The 19,609-nt window shown below is 43.0% G+C and overlaps 1 protein-coding gene across 1 annotated transcript; it reads left to right on the forward strand.

Annotated features, from left to right (window-relative positions):
* Positions 1-778: 778 nt before the first annotated feature.
* On the forward strand, positions 779-9,312 carry MB (myoglobin). The gene is made up of 3 exons (XM_060244593.1): positions 779-966; positions 4,717-4,939; positions 8,994-9,312. Exons 1-3 carry the CDS (start codon positions 872-874, stop codon positions 9,138-9,140), a joined length of 465 nt encoding a protein of 154 aa, XP_060100576.1. The 5' UTR covers positions 779-871; the 3' UTR covers positions 9,141-9,312.
* The last annotated feature ends 10,297 nt before the right edge of the window (positions 9,313-19,609 follow it).

A 19,609-nucleotide genomic window follows, 5' to 3' on the forward strand; every position in this document is an offset into this window, starting at 1 on the left:
TAATGAAAATCAATCTGTATCAACCCAGATCTGGAACAGAAACAAAAGCAAACTTAATTACCGTGCCTTAGCTATTTCTTCACCACCTTGCCTTGTGTATTCTCCTTATGCGCTCCCAAATCTTACAAAGAAATCTGAACTGGACCAAAGTGCATACATTTCAAAACGGTGCATGTATATTTGTTTGATTTTTTTATTGGGGTATGTATGCTCTTCTCCCTCTGCGGACTTGAAGTGGCTTCCAACTTAGTTCTCTCTTCTTCCATTTCTATCTTCACAGCAACCACCCTGTGGGGGACATTAGGTTGAGAGAGAGTAACTGGTTAAAGTCACCCTGACAGCTTCCATAGCAGAGTGGGAATTCCAGCCAATGAACAGCTGCATCCACATATTGTTGTGTATTGCACTGTAGCAATCATTCAATCACTGTATGGACAAAGCAATCCAGTTCCAAATGATTGCTACAGCTCAATGGTAGTGTGCAATGTGTGAATGCAGCCAATGTGACTTTGTGTCCTGAGCTCTCAGGATGGGAGCTGAGTAACAAGTTCCTGGCACAGAACTGGGGAAGTGCCCTTTCTGTTCGCTGTGGGACCTATGCCAGATGAATCCCAAACACAGCAATTATTTCATCTGGGGCTGCTACAATAGCTCCTGGCTTAAAATAGCTTTCTAAAGAGAGAGGGAGGGAGAGGGAGGAAAGCTTTGACCAGAATGACCTAGACTTGAGCTGTTGTCTGACAGGTGTCTTTCTGTAAGTCAGATATGTGTCTCTTTACCCCCATTGCACTCAAGGAAGAACACACACAAGCTGTTTGTATCTATTCTGCCACACAACTTGCTTTCAATTGTTTCTCAAGCAACTGACATTATGGGGCTCAGCGATCAGGAATGGCAGAGGGTCTTGGATATCTGGGAAAAAGTGGAACCAGATCTCCCTGTGCATGGACAAGAGGTTATTATCAGGTAAGCAGAAGCTGGTGATGGAAATCTGAAAAGCATAGCGCTTGAAATTAAAAAAAAGTTTTGTGCCACTTTAAAAGCTAACAGGTTTGTTACAACCAGGGCTTTTTTTTGAGCAGGAACGCACAGGAACGCAGTTCCAGCTGGCTTGGCATTAGAGGGTGTGGCCTAATACGCAAATGAGCTTATGCTGGGCTTTTTCTACAAAAAAAGCCTTATTCTAAACAATGGTGATGTCAGGGGGTGTGGCCTAATATGAAAATGAGTTCCTGCTGGGCTTTTTCTACAAAAAAGGTCCTGGTTACAACCTATGCTTTCATGGACTAACCTTACTTTACCATATGCACACATGGTTATATGCTTGAATGAAAAAGGTATATCCATGAGTACAGAAGAAAACAAAATTGTAAACAGTGTGGCCCAAAAAGCTACAAGAAGCAAAGCTCAGAAGCTGTCTGAATGGAGTTTAAGAACCTGCCTGGCCAATTACAAACACATAATAATTATATGGGCAGAAGAAAGAGGAAGATAATCTTGTGTCACCCTGAGGACTTCAGTTCTTTGACTTGACTTTAGATAATTGATGGAGTAAGAAAATCCTGATTCATTATTCAAATTCTCTGTTTAAGGTGTTTTGATCCATTGCTGTTGTAACTGGCATTACTGAATAACTCATTAGCAAAGGTAACAAAGAGTAAACGAGAAGATTAGAGCCGCAGTCTTCCCATATTTGCATTTCATTACAAGCCAGCAGAGTTGATAGGTTTGCATTCTATCCAAGAGGCTGGCATATCAAGGTTCTAACTAACCAAGACACACAATTAACCAGCAAAAAACACCAGAGTGCAGTTTCCTGATCATTCATCAGTACTATTCAGATGATCATAATATCTTTAACATAGTGGGAGTTAACATAGCATGCTGTGGCAGTAAGGTATGGGTTAACAGAAAACCAAGGAAAACCAAAGACGCACAGAGCCTGCGTCAGGTGACCTGAGGGTGGGGGCCAGAGTGCTCGGAACTCTGAGGGTGAGATTGACAGCTAACGGCTGAGGGAGTCAGTGCCTGTCAGAGTCTGAGTGAGTCCAGTGCCTGACAGAGTCTGAGGGAAACTGCTGAGAGGGCAGTTGATTCTGAGAAGGAGCTGGGGTAGTAGCTAAGGAGAGTCTTCATGAGAAGCAAAGCTGACTGCTAGCTCTTTAAACACAGCAAAGGGCTGTGTGTGACTAAAAGGAAGAGTCACCGTGAAGACCTGAACGGTCACAGACACATGTACATATCTCTTAAGAGCTAGAGAGGTGGTTACTGTCACACATGCCTACTGAGTACATTTTTATCCCACCCTTTCCCCATGCAGTGTAGGGCAGAGTGTATGATCATCTTACAGCAACTCTGTGAGGTGGTAGGTTAGACTGAATGAGTATGACTGGCCCAGGAAGCTTTGTGGCAGAGGGTGAGATGCTAGTTGGACACCATTACTTTTGTATTAACATAGATCTGCTTCAGGTAAGTGGGAAACAGCAACAAAATGCTGAAGTGGGTCTCTCATGGCACTGCCCTACCTGGCCCTACACAACCACCACAGCACTCCTGCATGATTGCTGCCCTGTTCCGTGTGCCAGCTAGCTCCAGACAGAAATGTTTAATTGCCCTAGCAAAAGGCCTGTAGGGTGCTCATGTTCAGGATTTGTTGTGGCCCCCAACTGGAGAGCTGTATAATGCTTAGTGCACTAGTACAAGATCACTAAACTCAGTTTAGTAGCTGCCCATCCAAATCTTCTCTTAGTGGTATGGGTTCAGAACAGGATTTAACCCCCTCCCTTCAATGATGATAAAGGGAGGTTTAGGACTCCCAAACTTGAGTGCCATAGACTGGTGGAAGGAAGGTTTTTATGTACATCCATATGTGCTGTTAAATTGCAAATGACTTATTGCAACCCCAGCAAGGGGCTTTCAAGGCAAGTGAGAAGCAGAAGTGGTTTGCCGTTGCCTTCTTTTGCAGAGTCTTCCTTGGTGATCTCCCATCCAAATACTGAGCTTGCTTTGCTTCCAAGATCTGTCTTTCCTCCCCAGAAGGGTTTTCTGTTTTGTGTGGGGGAGTAAAAACTGTACTTTCACTCCTTCCTCATTTTTCTCTCTGTTTTTTACACAAATGCAGAAGCCCACAGGTTTGGGAGATGCAGACTGCCTCTTCCTTTAGCAGAATGGTTGTGGTGCAGGAATTAATTCCCCCTCACTTCTAAAGGAAGGTTTGGGTCAACCAGCCTGGGCATTTGATCAGAGACTACGAGAAGGAATTGGATGCATTGTCTAATCTAATTCACCCAATTATTCCAGGAACCTTTGAAATGTAAGGGCCTCTGCCCCTTTAGAACTTAAATGTTTGGTGGACTGGGGTGGTGATAGTGGTGTGGAGTGCACCAAGATTAATTTGGATTGGAGAGAATAATTTTTCCATAGATCTCAATTACCCTTCCCCAAGGGATCCATTAAGCTGCAAATGGAGTAGAGCCTCTACAGTGTAAAAGGTCCTTGGGGGAGCATTTGGGGCCAGGGGAGATAGACATAAACCAGATGTCATAGCCACAGGGAGATTTTTCTCTGTCTTGACTTTCAAACTGGAGTGCCTTTTTTAGCATCCACATTATGTTATCTTCTAATCATGCAGTGTCCAAGATTTCCCTGTTCTTGGTATGCTCTTTCAAAACTTGCTTTAGTTGATCATTTTGGAATGAATGCAGTCCAAGCACGCAAGCAAGCCATTTGTATGGGAAGCTGTGCCTTGTCAGAAATTTAGCCCACATCAGCACTATCTTCCTTCTAACAGCCCCTCACAATTGCCATTTTCCCCACCTTGCCTCCAGATGGCCTTTTGAAGGTTTTCAAAATAATCAGTAATTGTTGCTGCACTGCACCACAATAATAACAATCTAGGAGAGCCAGTTTGGTGTAGTGGTTAAGTGTGCAGACTCTTATCTGGGAGAACCGGGTTTGATTCCCCACTCCTCCACTTGCACCTGCTAGAATGGCCTTGGGTCAGCCATAGCTCTGGCAGAGGTTGTCCTTGAAAGGGCAGCTGCTGTGAGAGCCCTCTCCAGCCCCACCCACTTCACAGGGTGTCTGTTGTGGGGGAGGAAGGTAAAGGAGATTGTGAGCCACTCTGAGACTCTTCGGAGTGGAGGGCGGGATATAAATCCAATATCTTCTTCTTCTTCTTAGTGCCACAATGACCTAACAGTTCCTCTGAATTCCTAACTTTCACTTTTTAAAAAAGTTAGTTCTTTCCACTTATATCTCTGCAACAAAAAAGGGTCCCTCCCAGGAAAGTTTGTAAGTTCTGTCTTAGGAAATGCCTGGAGATTTGGGGGTAGTGCCTGGGGACAGTGCAGTTTGGAAAGAGAAGGAAGCTCAGCCAGGATGTGATGCTATAGAGTCCACCTTCTGAAGTTGCCATTCCCTGCAGGAAAACTGATCTCTGTAGTCTGGATGCCAATTATAATTCCAGGAGAACTTCAGGTCCCACCTGGAAGACGTAACCCAGGGAGGGTTGCCAGACTGAGCCTGGCAGGTGGCAGGAGATTTGGGGGGTGGGGATATGATGGGGACTGGCATCGCAGGTGTGATGACGTCACTTCTGGGGAAAACCTGGAGGAGATGGCTGAAGCTCTAGGAATCACTGGAAATTCTATGATAACTAGTGATTCCTAGAGCTATCATTGTCACTTCTAGGTTTCCCCTCCATTCCATTGGCAGGATGTTTCAGAGCCATCCTGAGACCATGGAGCACTTTGGCAAGTTTAAACACCTGAAGACGCTTGATGAGATGAAGAGCTCAGAAGAACTGAAGAAGCATGGAATGACTGTCCTCAGTGCCCTGGGCAGAATCCTGAAGCTCAAAGGGCAGCATGAAGCAGAACTGAAACCACTAGCACACAGCCATGCCACCAAACATAAAATTCCCATCAGACACCTCGAGGTAAGGGTGGATGATGGTGTGGAGTACACCTACGATGCAGGCAGGTGATCCCAAGCTTGCATCCTTTTGGGCTCTATGCATCTGTGCATGTGTGTTTGTCTTCTGTTTGAAACTTCTGAAATTGATTCAAGAAGCCTGCTATAATAACTTAGTAGGTAATGGGGCATTGTTTGAAGAGTCACCTGATTATCCCCTAGGAGTATCTAGCTATCTCTGTTTATTATAGATAATTAAAGTGTTCTACACTACTAATTAATATTACTAAGATCACATCAAATTGAAGTAAAACACTTTTGGGTCAAATGAAATAATACCCAGAGTACCCACAATTAGGGTTTTCCATTGTTTCAAAAGGATATAAGTAGCTATGGAAGGGAGTAGGATCTGGATTAGGGCCATGGAGTAGGAGGTTTTTTCCCCTTAACCTTTGCCCCAGTTTTCCAATGCATATTGGCCCCCCTCAATCCATCCTGTGTTCTGTAGAGGAAACATAAAGTTATGCCTATGGTATTGGTATTTTTCCCATAAAAGGAAGAAAAAAACCCTCTTGGGCAGGAGCGAATTGAAACTGGGAAACAGGAGGGAAGGGTAGAAATGCCCCCCTACTAGTGTCATCCCCCCCAATTCAAATCCCAAGTGGCTGCTTTTAGCATTTTAAAAAAAGAAATTCTGCTGATGCACCTCTCAGTGCACTTCACAGCTGACTTATGGTGACACCAGCAAGGGGCTTTCAAGGCACGTGAGAAGCAGAAGCGGTTTGCCATTGCCTTCCTTGGAGGTCTTCCTTGTTGGCTTCTGAGATTTGACAAGATCAGGCCATACCATGATGTCTTCCCTCCTGATCTAGTAATAGCTGATTTTAAAAAATGCTTTTGGTGTTTGTTGGGGGGTGGGGGAATGAGAGAGAAATGGCAGCCACTGGAGCTAAGGCAGGGAGAATGGAGCTGGTATGGGCAGGACTAGGAAAGATCCACACAGCAGCCATGCCTGATTTGCTTTGATTCTGTTCGTGCCAAAGCCCTCTCTCATCCTGATTTTGCCTTTGGGGAAAAAAACTGAATTGCAATTAAACTCTGATTTCTGAGTTGGAGGTGGATGCATCTTGTCTGTAATACATGTGTATGTAAAAGCACAAATAATGCTTGTACCAGACTTCCCTTAATAGTTTTTCCTATACCCACCTAGACAGAGAATAACTGTTGATGAATGTGTCTGGGGTTACAGCTATTCTAGACCTATCACCAGATCTCTTGTGAAAGTAAGCATTCTATTAACACATTATTTAAAAAGTAAACAGCTATGGTCAATTTAATCTGCAGTTGATAACTTCAGATGCTTCAGCAGTGTGTGTGTGTCAGAGAGAGAGAGAGAGGTTAGAAGCAGCGATCATTGCTAGGAGAATGGTGTCCTTGTCCTTTCTATCTGTGAACTATTGAAAGGTCTGCCCCTGAGGACAGACCCAGTTTTAGAATTTCCATTCAAGAGGAATTTTCTTGATGAAGAATTTATTTTAGTCCAATTTTTAGTTGCTCCTTTTTCTCCTTACAAGTTTATGGAGAAGAACCAGGCCGTACACATAAAATGCTAAATTAAAACCAGTTTAAACTAGATAAAATATATTGAAAACTACTCACTTGCTCTAGAGTCACTTAATCCCAGCTACTAAAAGTCAACTCCATTTAAAGGGAATTACAACTTTCTTGAAAGATATTCCACTTTGAGATTTGGCAAGTATGAACACTCCAAAATTGCTGGGTAGGATGCTGGCCATAAAACTGCCAGTACAGCACAGATAAAAGAACCATCTCACCAGGGCAGGAAAACAGTGGGGAGTTTTTTTGCCTTCACTTAGAGGTCTTAGTGGACCATACACTGAGCATGAGTCTGAAGTTGGTAAATTCCAAAATTACACGATCACTATTACTTGGGGTGCCCACTACTTTCACCTTGTCAATGAGCTCTTCCTTGTTGGTGAGAATCAAGTCCAAGATAGCAGATCCCCTTGTTTCCCTCTCCATTTTATGGAAAATGAAGTTGTCAGCAAGAAAAGTCATGAATTTCATTTTTAGCAGAGTAGGACTTACAACAGATATCTGGATAATTGAAATCTCCCATTACCACGATGTCCTGTCTCTGAGAATTTTGTAATCTGTTCCAGGAATTTTTCATCCAAGTCCTCTGGCTTAGAGGTCTATAGCAGACCCCCACCATAATATCACTATTATTTCTTATTCCTTTTATTTTTACCTGTAGACTCTCAACTGAACTTCCTTGCTCAGTTTCACATATTTTCTCAGAAGCATATACCTCCTTTACATATAATGTGACTCCACCCTTTTAAATAAATTGTTCCTCTCAATCCTAATATTCCAATTGTGAGTTTTATCCCAAGTTTCAGTAACTCTTTTTAGGTCATAGTCCCCTTCCTGTATTAGGATTTCAAGATCCTTCTGCTTGTTTCCCATACTCTGCACATCAGTGTAGAGACATCAGAACCCATGTTTTATGCTCCCTGAAGTTTTCAGTTCTGTTCTCACCTGCGAGTTAATGCTACTTGCATATGGTGTGCAGGTCAATGAGGGCATGGGGGTATTTGTGAATTTCCTGCATTGTGCAGGGGGTTGGACTAGATGACCCTGGAGGTACATTCCAACTCTATGAGTCTATGACTGTTTAAGAGGACTTACATTTTCCCATCATGGAGAGAAATTTAGCTGTATGTTTATTTCTTTTCATGAAGTCTGATATGAGTGGCTTTGTGTACATGGCATATGCATGATGCAACTCCTCATTTGTCCAATGTACATTCCAGGAATACATTGAGTTGTGGTCCTGAGAGAGGTGAAAACAGTTGTGTTGAAATCAGAAAAACCTGGACTTTTCCCCTGTTAATGACTTCTCATTATTTTGGTTTACATTTTTATGGCACCCTTTCTCCAAGGTGTTCACAGGGCCGGCGCATGGGAGTAGGCGACCTAGGCAATTACCTAGGGTGCCAGCTTCCAACAGGGGCGAAGGGAGGTGTCCCCATTCCGGCTTGCACCGTCCCTGAGCCTCCGACTGGATGCTGAGGGGTCAGAGGAACTCCCCCGACCCCTCAGCTCCCAGAAACAATGGTGCTTTCAGTCCTTGGCGCTCTCTGAACTCAGAGAACACCGAGGATTGAAAGCAGCGTGTGTTCTTTCTGGATGCTGAGGGGTCGGAGGAACTCTCCTGGCCCCTCAGCGCCCAGAAACAATGATGCTTCAGTGACTGACATGATGATGTCACCTCTGAGTGACATCATCACACCACATGCGTGCAAAGCACACACGCGAAAACGTTTCCCCAGTGGGAGGGGGGTGGGCGCATGTCACGGTTCTGCCTCGGGCGGCAGAACCCCACATGCTGGCCCTTAGTGTTCAGGGCAACATATGCTTATAAGAATGTAAGAAGAGCCCTGCTGGATTAGACCAGTGACCCTTCTAGTCCAGCATCCTGTCTCACACAGTGGTCAACCAAGTGGAGGGCTAACAATAGGGCATAGAGGCCAATTTAGGTCCTCTCCTGATGATTGCCTCCTGGCACTGGTGTTCAGAGGTTTACTGACTCTGACTATGGAGGTTCCCTTTAGTCACCAATATGGCTAGCAGCCACTGATAGACTGTCTAACCCCCTTTTAAAAATTGTCTGTGACTATGGCCATCACTACATCCTCCTCCTGTGTTATCCTTACAACAGCCTTTTGAAGGTACAGCATTTATTCAGTAGCAAAAGGCTGTAAAAATAGGGGGACAGGCTTGGTGCTGATGATAACTGCGTTGACAGATGAGGATATATATTTTATAATACTTCAAGCATCACACTAAAACACACTGGAGTCCTTTATCTATTCCATATACATTACTTATAGCCAGGGCTTTTTTTGTAGAAAAAGTCCAACAGGAACTCAATTACATATTACACCATACCCCCTGACACCAAGCCAGCCGAAACTGCGTTCCTGTGCGTTCCGGCTCAAAAAAAAGCCCTGCTTATAGCATAGAATAAGTATCATTTTCTTCTTTCTGTGCAGTTCATTTCTGAAGTGATTGTTGCTGTCATTGCTGAGAAATACTCTGCGGACTTTGGAGCTGATTCCCAAGCGGCAATGAGAAAGGCCTTGGAGATGTTCCGGAATGACATGGAGAGCAAGTACAAGGAGTTTGGGTTCCAGGGCTAGCAAGGATACAGAGGAGCAGTGCCTCCTTAGAGTCACATTGAAATATGTAGCAGCATAGGTGTTACTCATGGAGAAGAACAGTCTTATTTCATTATGTAGGAAAATAATTTGGCCCTTGATTGAAAAATTCACCCCCAACTAAGGCCCAGATGATATGTGATAGTAGCAGATCCACATCTTTAAAACCCCACTGATGTGTAAACAGGGCTGGCACGTGGGAGTAGGCCAAGTAGGCGGCTGCTTAAGGCAACACCTGGCCTAGGGACACCACAAGACGCCCCGTCTCCTCACGAGCTGCATCCCAAAGTCACCCCGCTGCCTTCCGGACCTTACCGAGGCTTCCTGAGGCTCTGGAAGCCTTAGCAAAGTTGGGGGTATGGCAGCGAGTGCACTCAGAGCCTGGCTCTGAGAGTGCCCACTGCCTTCTAGCCCTCACTGGAAGGCAAGTGGGGGGGGCGTGGCAGCAAGCGCTTCCACAGCCCCTGCTCAGCTCCCTCCAAAGTGGAAGAAGGTGACTGGGCAGGGGGTGCGTGAGGCATTTTTCTTCATTCTGAGCAATCAGAGTGAGGAAACAATGGACCCCCTGCCCAGCAACCCTGTCCCACTTTGTGGGGAGCTCAGCAGGGGTTGCAGGGCTGTTGTTTCTTCACTCCAAGCAATTGGATTGAAAAAACAATGTCCCCCACAGCCCCTGCTCAGCTCCCTATAAAGTGGGACAGGGCTGTTGGGCAGGGGGCACGCTGCGCACCATTGCGATGATGTCACTTCTAGGTGATGTCATCGCATTGCGCATGCAAAGCACACGCAATTAGATACTGGGGTGTGTGTGTGCAGGATTCTGCCTTGGGTGGCAGAAATGCTAGTGCTGGCCTGTGTGTAAAGCTGAGGACTGGGTCTGTGATTGATTTAAAGGGCCAAAGGAATCCACAGGCAAAGTCTCTGTGCATGTGATGAACTCTTACTTACATTCCACTTTTACTCCTTTAGTCTATTTTCTCCTTCCCACCTCTGAGGTCTTTTCTTCTCTGTTTGTGCTCTAGGACCAGAAGTGATTCTCACTATGATAAAATGCAAGAGATGAAGGCAGATGAGCTTTCACAGAGTAGAGAGAAAATTCAGTGCTCTCCTGCCCATGTGCCCCTTTGGCTCCATGCTTTACACAGAGTTGCCAAACTCCAAATGGGTTGGAAAAGAAGCAATAGCTCCATGTATAGAATACCTCTTGTAATACAAATTGTTCTCAATAATGTCCAACAAAGATGTTTTTTTACACTGGTGTAGAAAATTGATTTCTTTATTCATATCAATTTTTTTCAAAATTTATAGAAATGCATTAATCCAGGCTTTCATAAATGTTCATAAATATTTTGGATTTGCACAGTGTATGCAGGAAGTATTGAAAAAAAATCAATCAATAATGAAAAACAGCTTACAGGTATAACCAGTCTAAAGGACTCCTGTTTCATGTTACTGCTTTATCCAAGCAAATTTTACTTACTCATATGCGAAAAAGGAGTTCTTTAGACTGGTTATGCCGGTTATACTAGAGGTATTCTATACACAGAGCTGTTGCTTCTTTTCCAATCTTTTGTCTGCGTGGCTTTTGTCGTGTTGCACAAACTCCAAATGGGGCCTAGAGATCTCCCAGTATTATAATTTACTTCAGACTAAAGAAATCAGCTTCCCTGGAAAAAATCACAAACAAAGAACAAAATCCATGAAAAAAATTACTAAAACTCTCATACACTCATTAGAATTAATTATACAAAAATTTTTGTATAAAGCTCATGAAAAATTCATCTAAATTCTTAGGAAAAAAGTTCCTTCAAGTAGCTAAAGAGCTATAAATTAATTGGAACAAAACCATGTGCTAGGAAAATACAAAGTCCATATTTCACATATTCCAGACGGAGTAGATGTTCCAAATGACCCTCAATGTGGATAGAAGCATATTCTACATGTTTCAATGTGATGTCATCTTCATCCAGGAGGGAAAAGTTTGAACAGTCATCAGGCTTTCAAGTTCTTTACTTTACAGAGTGACTAGCATAATGTCTTATGATGGAGAAAAATCTGCGAGTAGAACCCCAGGGGGTCCAATTCTATGACCCCCCAAAGAAGGTGCGCCTATCCTTCATGATTTCCAATGGAGGGAAGGCATTTAAAAGGTGTGCTGTCCCTTTAAATGTGATCGGCATAACTCCCTTTGGAGTTCAATTATGCTTTTTACAACCTTGCTCCTGGCTCCACCCCCAAAGTCCCCAGATATTTCTTGAATTGGACCCGACAACCCCACTCTACCTCCAAATCTCCAGATGATTCACATCCCAGATCTGGCAACCCTATGTGGATACATACCTGTATTCTGTGCAGGTTTTCTCCATTTTATGTTATTCAGACCATCAGCTGAGACTGCTGTATGGTTCTTATCTAGACAGCAAGTAGTATATTTTTGAATTAAATAATCTCCATTTCTGCACTGTGTGTGTTCAGTTCTTATTTGAAGGCAAGCCTGGGGAAGAAGGAAGAAAAACAGAGGAAGGAACTTAGTTTGATTTGTAAACTTCCAACAGATATGGCCAAAATATTTTGATTGTGTATCCACAATAGTTAGGAAAATAAATTTCAGATTCATCCTGGTTGATGAACAGTTTTGCTTATCTTAGAAGCTTGCATAATTTGCCAACTAAACTGGCTCTGTAAAAGTGTCAACTAATATTCTGTTCTGTGCAGCCTGACTCTTCCTGGGGTTGCTGGAGGAAAAACAGTGTCTTAAATAAAAAGCTGAAGCCTATAGACTCTACATAATACAGTTCCCTCTAGAAAAGGGAGATGAGTCAAATTCTACATCTCTGTTTGCTCTTGTCAGTTTAAATGAAACTGCAGCTATATATGGATAGCGGCTATATATTAGAAAATTGGGTTTTACGGAGGGCAAGGCTGCTTGCAGTGGCCAATGGTACATATCGAAATTAGTTGTTAGAAAGCCAATTATTTGTCCCATTCTTTCCTACACAACCAAGCCTGTGACTCAGAACACTTAGGACTTTGAAGTCAAACATCTGCAGTTGGAGTTGGGCCTAAAACCACACTGACAACCAATGAAGTTGTTGTAAAACTGATGTCATATATTCCTCTCAGCCTGTTATCAGTCAAAATGGGAATACTACACATTGAGTGGGAATGAGCATATTGTCTCCACTGGATGATTGAGATTGTGCTGCAAGGAGCAGGGAAGGGTATAGGCTGCCTTTTCCTGATCCAAAAATGGCTATGGGGAATCACTATTTACTCCGGAGGCGCAAACAGACAATACCTGACTGTTCTTCTCAGCTAATCACATTGTGGCTCTCTGGGGCCACATACAGACACTTTTGCAAATACTTATATTTTTGCCCATTGTGGCAGATACCAGCTTCTTGGGGCTATTTTGAATTGTGAAAATGGAAGGGAGTGGTGGTGGCTTAACCCCTCAGTCTTGTGCTGTAGCCTTATTTGGAATCAAGCTCAATGCACAGCAGCCAAGAAGGTCTGAGCACCTGCTCCGGCTGCAACGCCACTGAGGATGTTCTCCGCAGCTGAGAACGAAACGTCTGGAAGGAAACTTTCTCCAGTAGAACACGGCACTTGATCCTGATCTTTCTTTCTTTCTTTCTTTCTTTCTTTCTTTCTTTCTTTCTTTCTTTCTTTCTTTCTTTCTTTCTTTCTTTCTTTCTTTCTTTCTTTCTTTCTTTCTTTCTTTCTTTCTTTCTTTCTTTCTTTCTTTCTTTCTTTCTTTCTTTCTTTCTTTCTTTCTTTCTTTCTTTCTTCAACCTAGCATTGGGAGCTGTGCTCATGGAACTCACCCAAAAATTACACATTGGAGAATCTTATTCCAAATTCCTATTGTTAATGTGCAGTTTATCCTTGACTGGATGAATGGGGGGGGGGGGAGAGAGAGGATATCAAAGGGTATGACACAGAGAAATAACTGTATCTTTAGCAATAAAACATGTTCTGTGGTCTGTTCTTTTCTTCAAGATTCACTCAATAAGTTGGATATTCACAAATGACTTCAAAGCATGGCTCCTATCCAGCCATGAAGGCAACACTGTTGGGCAGAGAGTCAGATCTGAGGTTTTCCCAAAGGTCATAAAGATAGCAGTGAAATGATAAGGCTCTATTCAACACTTCACCTGTTTGTTTTTGGTTCACCTATACTTTGTGCAGCTATGGAGCCATGAAAAAGTGGGGTGCACAATGCCACTAGGTCAGACAAGCCTCCTTTTATACCCCTGAAACTGGATAAAGAGTTTATTTACAGCCCATGAGTGTGAGGAATCAAGTGCATTTGCAAAGTGGTGTGCGAATCCCAAGGTCTGAAATGTCAAGTGGAAATACAACCCTTCTTCAGGCTGTCGAAGTAAGGCTTAAAGGCCAGTTCTCACATTACTTCGTGCTGTGGGAGTTGAAAAGTACCCTCTTAAGGAACTTTGTTAGCCAGTTTGAACACTCCTTTTCCCTCTCTCTCTCCTTCCCTCAGGGGCATGCTATTGTAACATGAATTTGAGCAGACTTCAGAGGATGGTGGAAGACAGGAGGGCCTGGTGTGACTTTGTTCATGGGGTCGCAACGAGTCAGACTCGACTGTGCGAATGAACAACAAAAATTAGTCATCATGTCCAAATGGAAGTGGCTTAGTAAGGGGAAGTAAGTTTCTTTCCAAGAAACTGGGAATCTTGACTACAGCTTAATCCCACTTGAGGATCCTTTGCAGTAGGACATGCCCCTAACCTCAGTGAACAATGGAATCCATATTCTGACATCATTAATCAAAGTTAATCCACTCTAGGCATGCCACAACAATGGGAATACGTTACTCTGGAAATTGTTAATTACTCTGGAAATTACTAAATTTGATTCTCATGAGCAAACTGCACACACATGAACACTTGAAGCTGTCTTATATTGAATTAGACTATTAGTCCATCAGTATTGGACTATTACGCATGCACAGTTTACTGCAGATTTTCTAAGCAGTAAGCTTTTAAGGTTGACTTTTAAGGTTGGTTTCTTTGCCTGCCATACTCATCATTCCCCACCCCCCAAGTATATTTATTCTGCAGATACAATTTTTAAAAAACACTCTTTTCTAAATCCGGGTGGTAACATAACTTGTGATGTGTGGGGGGTGGTGTCCAAAGTTTTTTTTTTTAAATTCTGCAATTGCCCTATCTCAGCTTCACAGTAACATCCAGTGAGCGCCTTCCATTTAAATCCTCATGGGTTTTGTGCGTATATATATTAGTGTCAGTTCATTGAATGAAAAGGAACACAAAGTAACACAGACAAAGGGAGAGAAACCAATGCTGAAACTGACAAGACTATTTTTGAAACTGACAAGCAACAGCAAAGTCAGTTTGGTGTAGTGGTTAAGTGTGCGGACTCTTATCTGGGAGAACCGGGTTTGGTTCCCCACTCCTCCATTTGCACCTGCTGGCATGGCCTTGGGTCAGCCATAGCTCTGGCAGAGGTTGTCCTTGAAAGGGCAGCTGCTGTGAGAGCTCTCTCCAGCCCCACCCACCTCACAGGGTGTCTGTTGTGGGGGAGGAAGGTAAAGGAGATTGTGAGCCGCTCTGAGACTCTTTGGAGTGGAGGGCGGGATATAAATCCAATATCTTCATCTTCTAAAGTCCTGTTTTCCATATTGCCAAGCACTGGGGGATTATCTGCTGTGTTACTAGCCACTGTGAAAAATGCAAAAGAGTTACACAATTTCATAATATGGGGAAACATGTTGCATGTACAGAATGCACAGTAGGACCAAGTGACACTGGCATTGCAAGCTTTGATCATTGTCAACATGTGTGCACATGCCTGTGCAAAGTCAGCTGCAACTCCACAATGCTTTGCACAGGGCTGCAATTTGTATGGAGGAGCAGTCCTCTGGCAGAAGCTCTGTAAAGCTTTTTTAGTCTTGTGTCATTAAATTGAAAAAAAGGGGGGGTATCTTCAACAATGCCCTAGTGCAGCTGCACAGTAACACTAATTTCCTGCCCTTCCTTGCAAATTTGTGTAGTTATCTCTAACGTGATCCTGCACACCGGTCATGCTCTTGGCAGTTTTTTAAAGCTTCTCCTATGCCGATTGCACTTTTTTCTCTAAATGCACCAATCTCAGGCAATTTTTAAGTTTTGCAATTTGCAGAAGGTCCATGTGGCTCAGCTGCTATTTTAATGAGGCTTATGGAGACTGCCAAAATGGTTCTCCCCAACATTGTTCACTAAATCTTTAAAGTAGAAAATGTTTTCAAAAAATTAAGCTTTCCATCACAGTATCTCTCTCTCTCTCCCTCCTTCCTTTCTCCCCATCTCATGTCAATTTTATTGTGTGTTGATGATCCCCCCTTTATTTTGTTTGCATGCAGCACTGAAATCCCCCCCCCTTTTTTGTACTGGGGATGCTGCCGTTTGCCTCCTCTCCAATCACCCATTCAAGTCAATACTATCAGGGTGCTGCCCTTTTAAACTTCTCCCTATTATTTTGATTTTTAAAAAATTCAGCAATCCAAGACTAGCAATAGTCTCATATCATTAAACTCATGCAACTTGTAAAAAAAAATTAAGTAATGAGGGAAAAAGTAATCAATGGATCTTGTACACCAGTGAAGGGAGGAGGATGGCAGAAGGTGCAGGATGGGTGAAAGAACTTCAGTGTGGGCAGGGGAGTGACCTTTGAGGGGCAGCAAAAGAGTAGGGGAGATTCTGAGGGAATCTGTATGCTTCTGAATTACTTTCGGCTTGGAAGCAAAATGAGGGGGAAATCACCACAAAAACACTCTCAGAAAACCTGGGGAAACAGTCACCAGAAAACAAACTGAGTATTGAGGGGAGGAAACTCAGTGCAGAAGGAAAAAGAAAACCTGTCAAGTTCATCACCATTATCTGTGTCTCTTTGATGTAGTCTGTGGAATGTATGGGTAGAATGCTTAGACTGCTGCGGAAACGAAAGTTAACTTGCTTGCCTCCTAGGAGCTGGGAGCCTGCTTGGTACCAAGGTAATAACTTCTCTCCTGGAATGTTTTGTAGAAAGCTTGGTAGTGAGTGTGTGACTTGTAGTCACTAAGTTTGAACTGTCTTCACGCCTTAAATTAAGGTGCACTTTTAACGACCCCTGCAAGAGTATATAAACTGAACTTGTGTTACTGTGTGCCACTTTTGACACTGGCTGCGTATCAGTGTCAATGTTTCCTGCCTTACAATAAATACTTATCCAATCAAATGGAGAGTCACTTTTATTGAAGGAAAATTGGGAACTTGACAAAACCCAGCAGACATGGATGGTGAAAGTGGAGGAAAACACTTGTGCGTATTAGACCATTGTCTCATGATACTGGCAGTGGCTCTCCAGGGTCTCAGGCAGAGGCCTCTCACATTTCTGACTGCCTGGTCTTATAGCTGGGAATGCATAAAATGTGTTACCATTGAATGACTACTATTATCATCTTTTTATTCTCAAGTCACAGGTAAAATAAATAGCTGGTTGCTGATCTGACTAATACATTTTTATTCCTGTCAAGTAGAGTATTTTCATAACTATCAAGTTCACATTTAAAAAAACAGTGGTATAAAAATAATCATTATATGTTGATACATTTTTCCTTGCCATCTTTTTTTTGCTTTGGACTTTATTCAATCATTTTTAAAGAAATCTTTATCTGAAATTATAAAGGCTAAGAAAGTTTTTGACTATCAACTCTTAGGGCCAAATTGTTAAATAAAATGTTAAATGTTAACTTACCTGTTGATCCTGTTGTGGTCCTGCTTGACTGTTGGAACTGTTCTGATGCTGAAAAACAAAAAACAAAGGACATTATTTCCATTTTGTTATCTATTGCAAAAACTGAAATTGCCACGAAGTGGAAAGACAAATATCCTCCGTCTCTTCAAAGTTGGAAGAAAAGAATTTGGGACTATTTTATTTTAGCTAAATAGGCAAACTCTTCCTCACAGGTCTCTCCACAAACCTATGTTAAAAAGGTGGTTGAACTCTGGTATCTGGTTATCACTTACCTTACTCAAGAAGGCATTTTACCACAGAATCCTGTGTATTCAAGTTTGATCTATTTCTAATTATGTTTGAAATATAGCTGTACTGTTTGAATTGTTGATTTTTTAATAAAAAAATTAAAAGGAAAAAAACCCTCTTGGGGCCAAACTATATGTTACATGTAAATGTACATATTAATGCATGAACACATGATGCCACCTTATACTGAATCAGACCTTCAAGTAAAGGTGCTTAACCCTTTCTTTACTCAGTACTTTTTTTACTGCAGTTCACCCTTCATTATATTTTTTCCTTTCAAGGAGTTTGTGGTGAAGGTAAAGGTGTGTCTATGACACTGTGAGGCTGAGTGGAGGGCTGAAGTTTTGTGCTGGTTCTCATCTGCCTGCTGAAACTGCTTTCTCCTGCCTATAGCATATGATGGGGCAGATAAAAGATGAAGTGGTTGTGTTCTTGCTCCACCATCTGTTCAGCTTGCAGCTACAGCTCAGCCCAGATCTGCTGTACAGCTTTAGCTGAGCTGCCAGTGGACACAGAGTGAATAAGTCAACCATTTCCCTCCCCCCACGCACTCAGCTTGGCACTCATCCAGTCAGCCCCACATTCTGTGCCAATTTGGCTATTAGTGTTGCCACTTTGCTGGTGTTGTTGTGTCACTTGAGTGGCAGCAGCCTGCCTGAGGCACACAAATTAAGCAAGCACTGACTTCTCCAAAAAGAAAAGCCCTCCCCACTCTGTGGCAGTTCTGTCTCCCAAATCACTCCTCAAAGTATAGAAGCAGAGCCTTTACAAAACATAAAGTGGCGGTTTGGTCATGTGATTTGGAACTGAGCAGCAGAATCTCTGGGAGCTTTTCCCAGGGTTTTATTGACTGAAAAGCAGCATTAGAAGCTGTGCTTGGGAGCAAAAGAGTGGTGTGAGATGGGGGAGGGATGTTTAACGATTTTCTCCTCATAAAATGGCCTCTCCCTCAAAGGAAAAGACATGGACCCCTGATGTTGTTTCTCCTGTGGAGAGAAAATGTACTTGGGAGGGCATGGGGAGAAATGGGGAAAAGGAGGAACGGTTAAACTGTTAAAGAAGCTTCCTGTGTATTGCTCAGCTGAAACTAGCAATCCCTTGAAACAAACTTCCAATTCTCAGAAAATTGAATCTATCCTTCACACTCAGTTGGGGGAGCACTGTTCAGTGGTGGAGCACATGCTTTGTATGCAGATGGCCCCAGGTTCAATTTCCAGTTACAAGGATCAAGTAGAAGGTGTTGTGAAAGACCTCAGTCTGAGACCCTGGAGAGAGAGAGTATCAGGCAGATTCATTTGTTCATGTGATGAACTGATATGGCCATTTTCATTTTGGGTGGCCAATGGTAGCTCTCCAGATGTTTTTTGCCTACAACTCCCATCAGCCCCAGCCAGCATGGTTGATGGCTGGGGCTGATGGGAGTTGTAGGCAAAAAACATCTGGAGGGCTACCGTTGGCCACCCCTATATCTACCGTAATTCCCAATAGTGCCCCCTATCTGCAGATATCTAAATCCACAGATAGAGGGAACGCTTGCCCTAAACAGATATTCAACAAACTGGGGGACCCCTTGGTTTGCAGAAAAATCTGACAATTAAGAAAACCCGTGTGTTGGTGGTAAATTCTTCCCTGAATAAAAAGAGTTGGCTTTGCATGCGCAGACAACACACTTAACCGGCGGCTCCTCCCTGGAGGCAAGCTGGGGGAGGGGAGAAAACAAAGGGGGGAATGTCCCCTCCTCACAAATTTCTTCTGGGCCCCCACTTATGGGTGCACCGAATTCAGCCCTGAGCCTGCTTCGGCGGGGAGGGCAAGATATAAATAAAATAAATAAAAATAAATGGTCTTCTATTTCAATCAGCTTCATTTTTGTGGCTTTCACACACCACACTTACACTTCTAAAAAAATGCCTTCCCAAAAGGAACTTAAGGCAGCATCCATACATCTTCTGGCCTCATTTTATCCTCACAACTGACTTGAGAGGCTGATAAATGAGAAGATAGGTCCAAGGTCACCCCTGAACTTCATGTCAGAGAATGGGGGTTTAAACACAGGTCCACCTAATGCTAGTCTGACACACTAAACATTTATACACAACATGCACAAATAACATTGATAAATATGTATAGTGGTACTGGAAAGAACTTGGTGCAAGGAAACAGAAAATGGTTTAAATAAAGTCTTACTGGATTTGATTCTTAAAATGGAGAGGGGAAAATCAAAACAGGCACTCAATCAAAACCAGCAACCTTGTGAAATTTGGTCTCCCACAATTAGGGTTGCCAAGTCCAATTCAATACATTTCTGGGAACTTTGAAGGTGGAGCCAGGAGACTTTGGGGATGGAGCCAGGACCAAGGTTGTGACAAGCATAATTGAACTCCAAAGGATGTTCTGGCCAT

Source organism: Heteronotia binoei, chromosome 8 (genome assembly GCF_032191835.1).
Source record: "Heteronotia binoei isolate CCM8104 ecotype False Entrance Well chromosome 8, APGP_CSIRO_Hbin_v1, whole genome shotgun sequence".
Taxonomy (NCBI): Eukaryota; Metazoa; Chordata; class Lepidosauria; order Squamata; family Gekkonidae; genus Heteronotia; species Heteronotia binoei.

Excerpts from the sequence above, each read along its gene's own strand:
- MB (XM_060244593.1), top strand. The coding sequence starts at position 872 with ATGGGGCTCAGCGATCAGGAATGGCAGAGGGTCTTGGATATCTGGGAA. Across the intron at positions 967-4,716 it reads GGACAAGAGGTTATTATCAG|GATGTTTCAGAGCCATCCTG; the intron begins GTAAGCAGAAGC and ends TTCCATTGGCAG. Across the intron at positions 4,940-8,993 it reads TTCCCATCAGACACCTCGAG|TTCATTTCTGAAGTGATTGT; the intron begins GTAAGGGTGGAT and ends CTTTCTGTGCAG.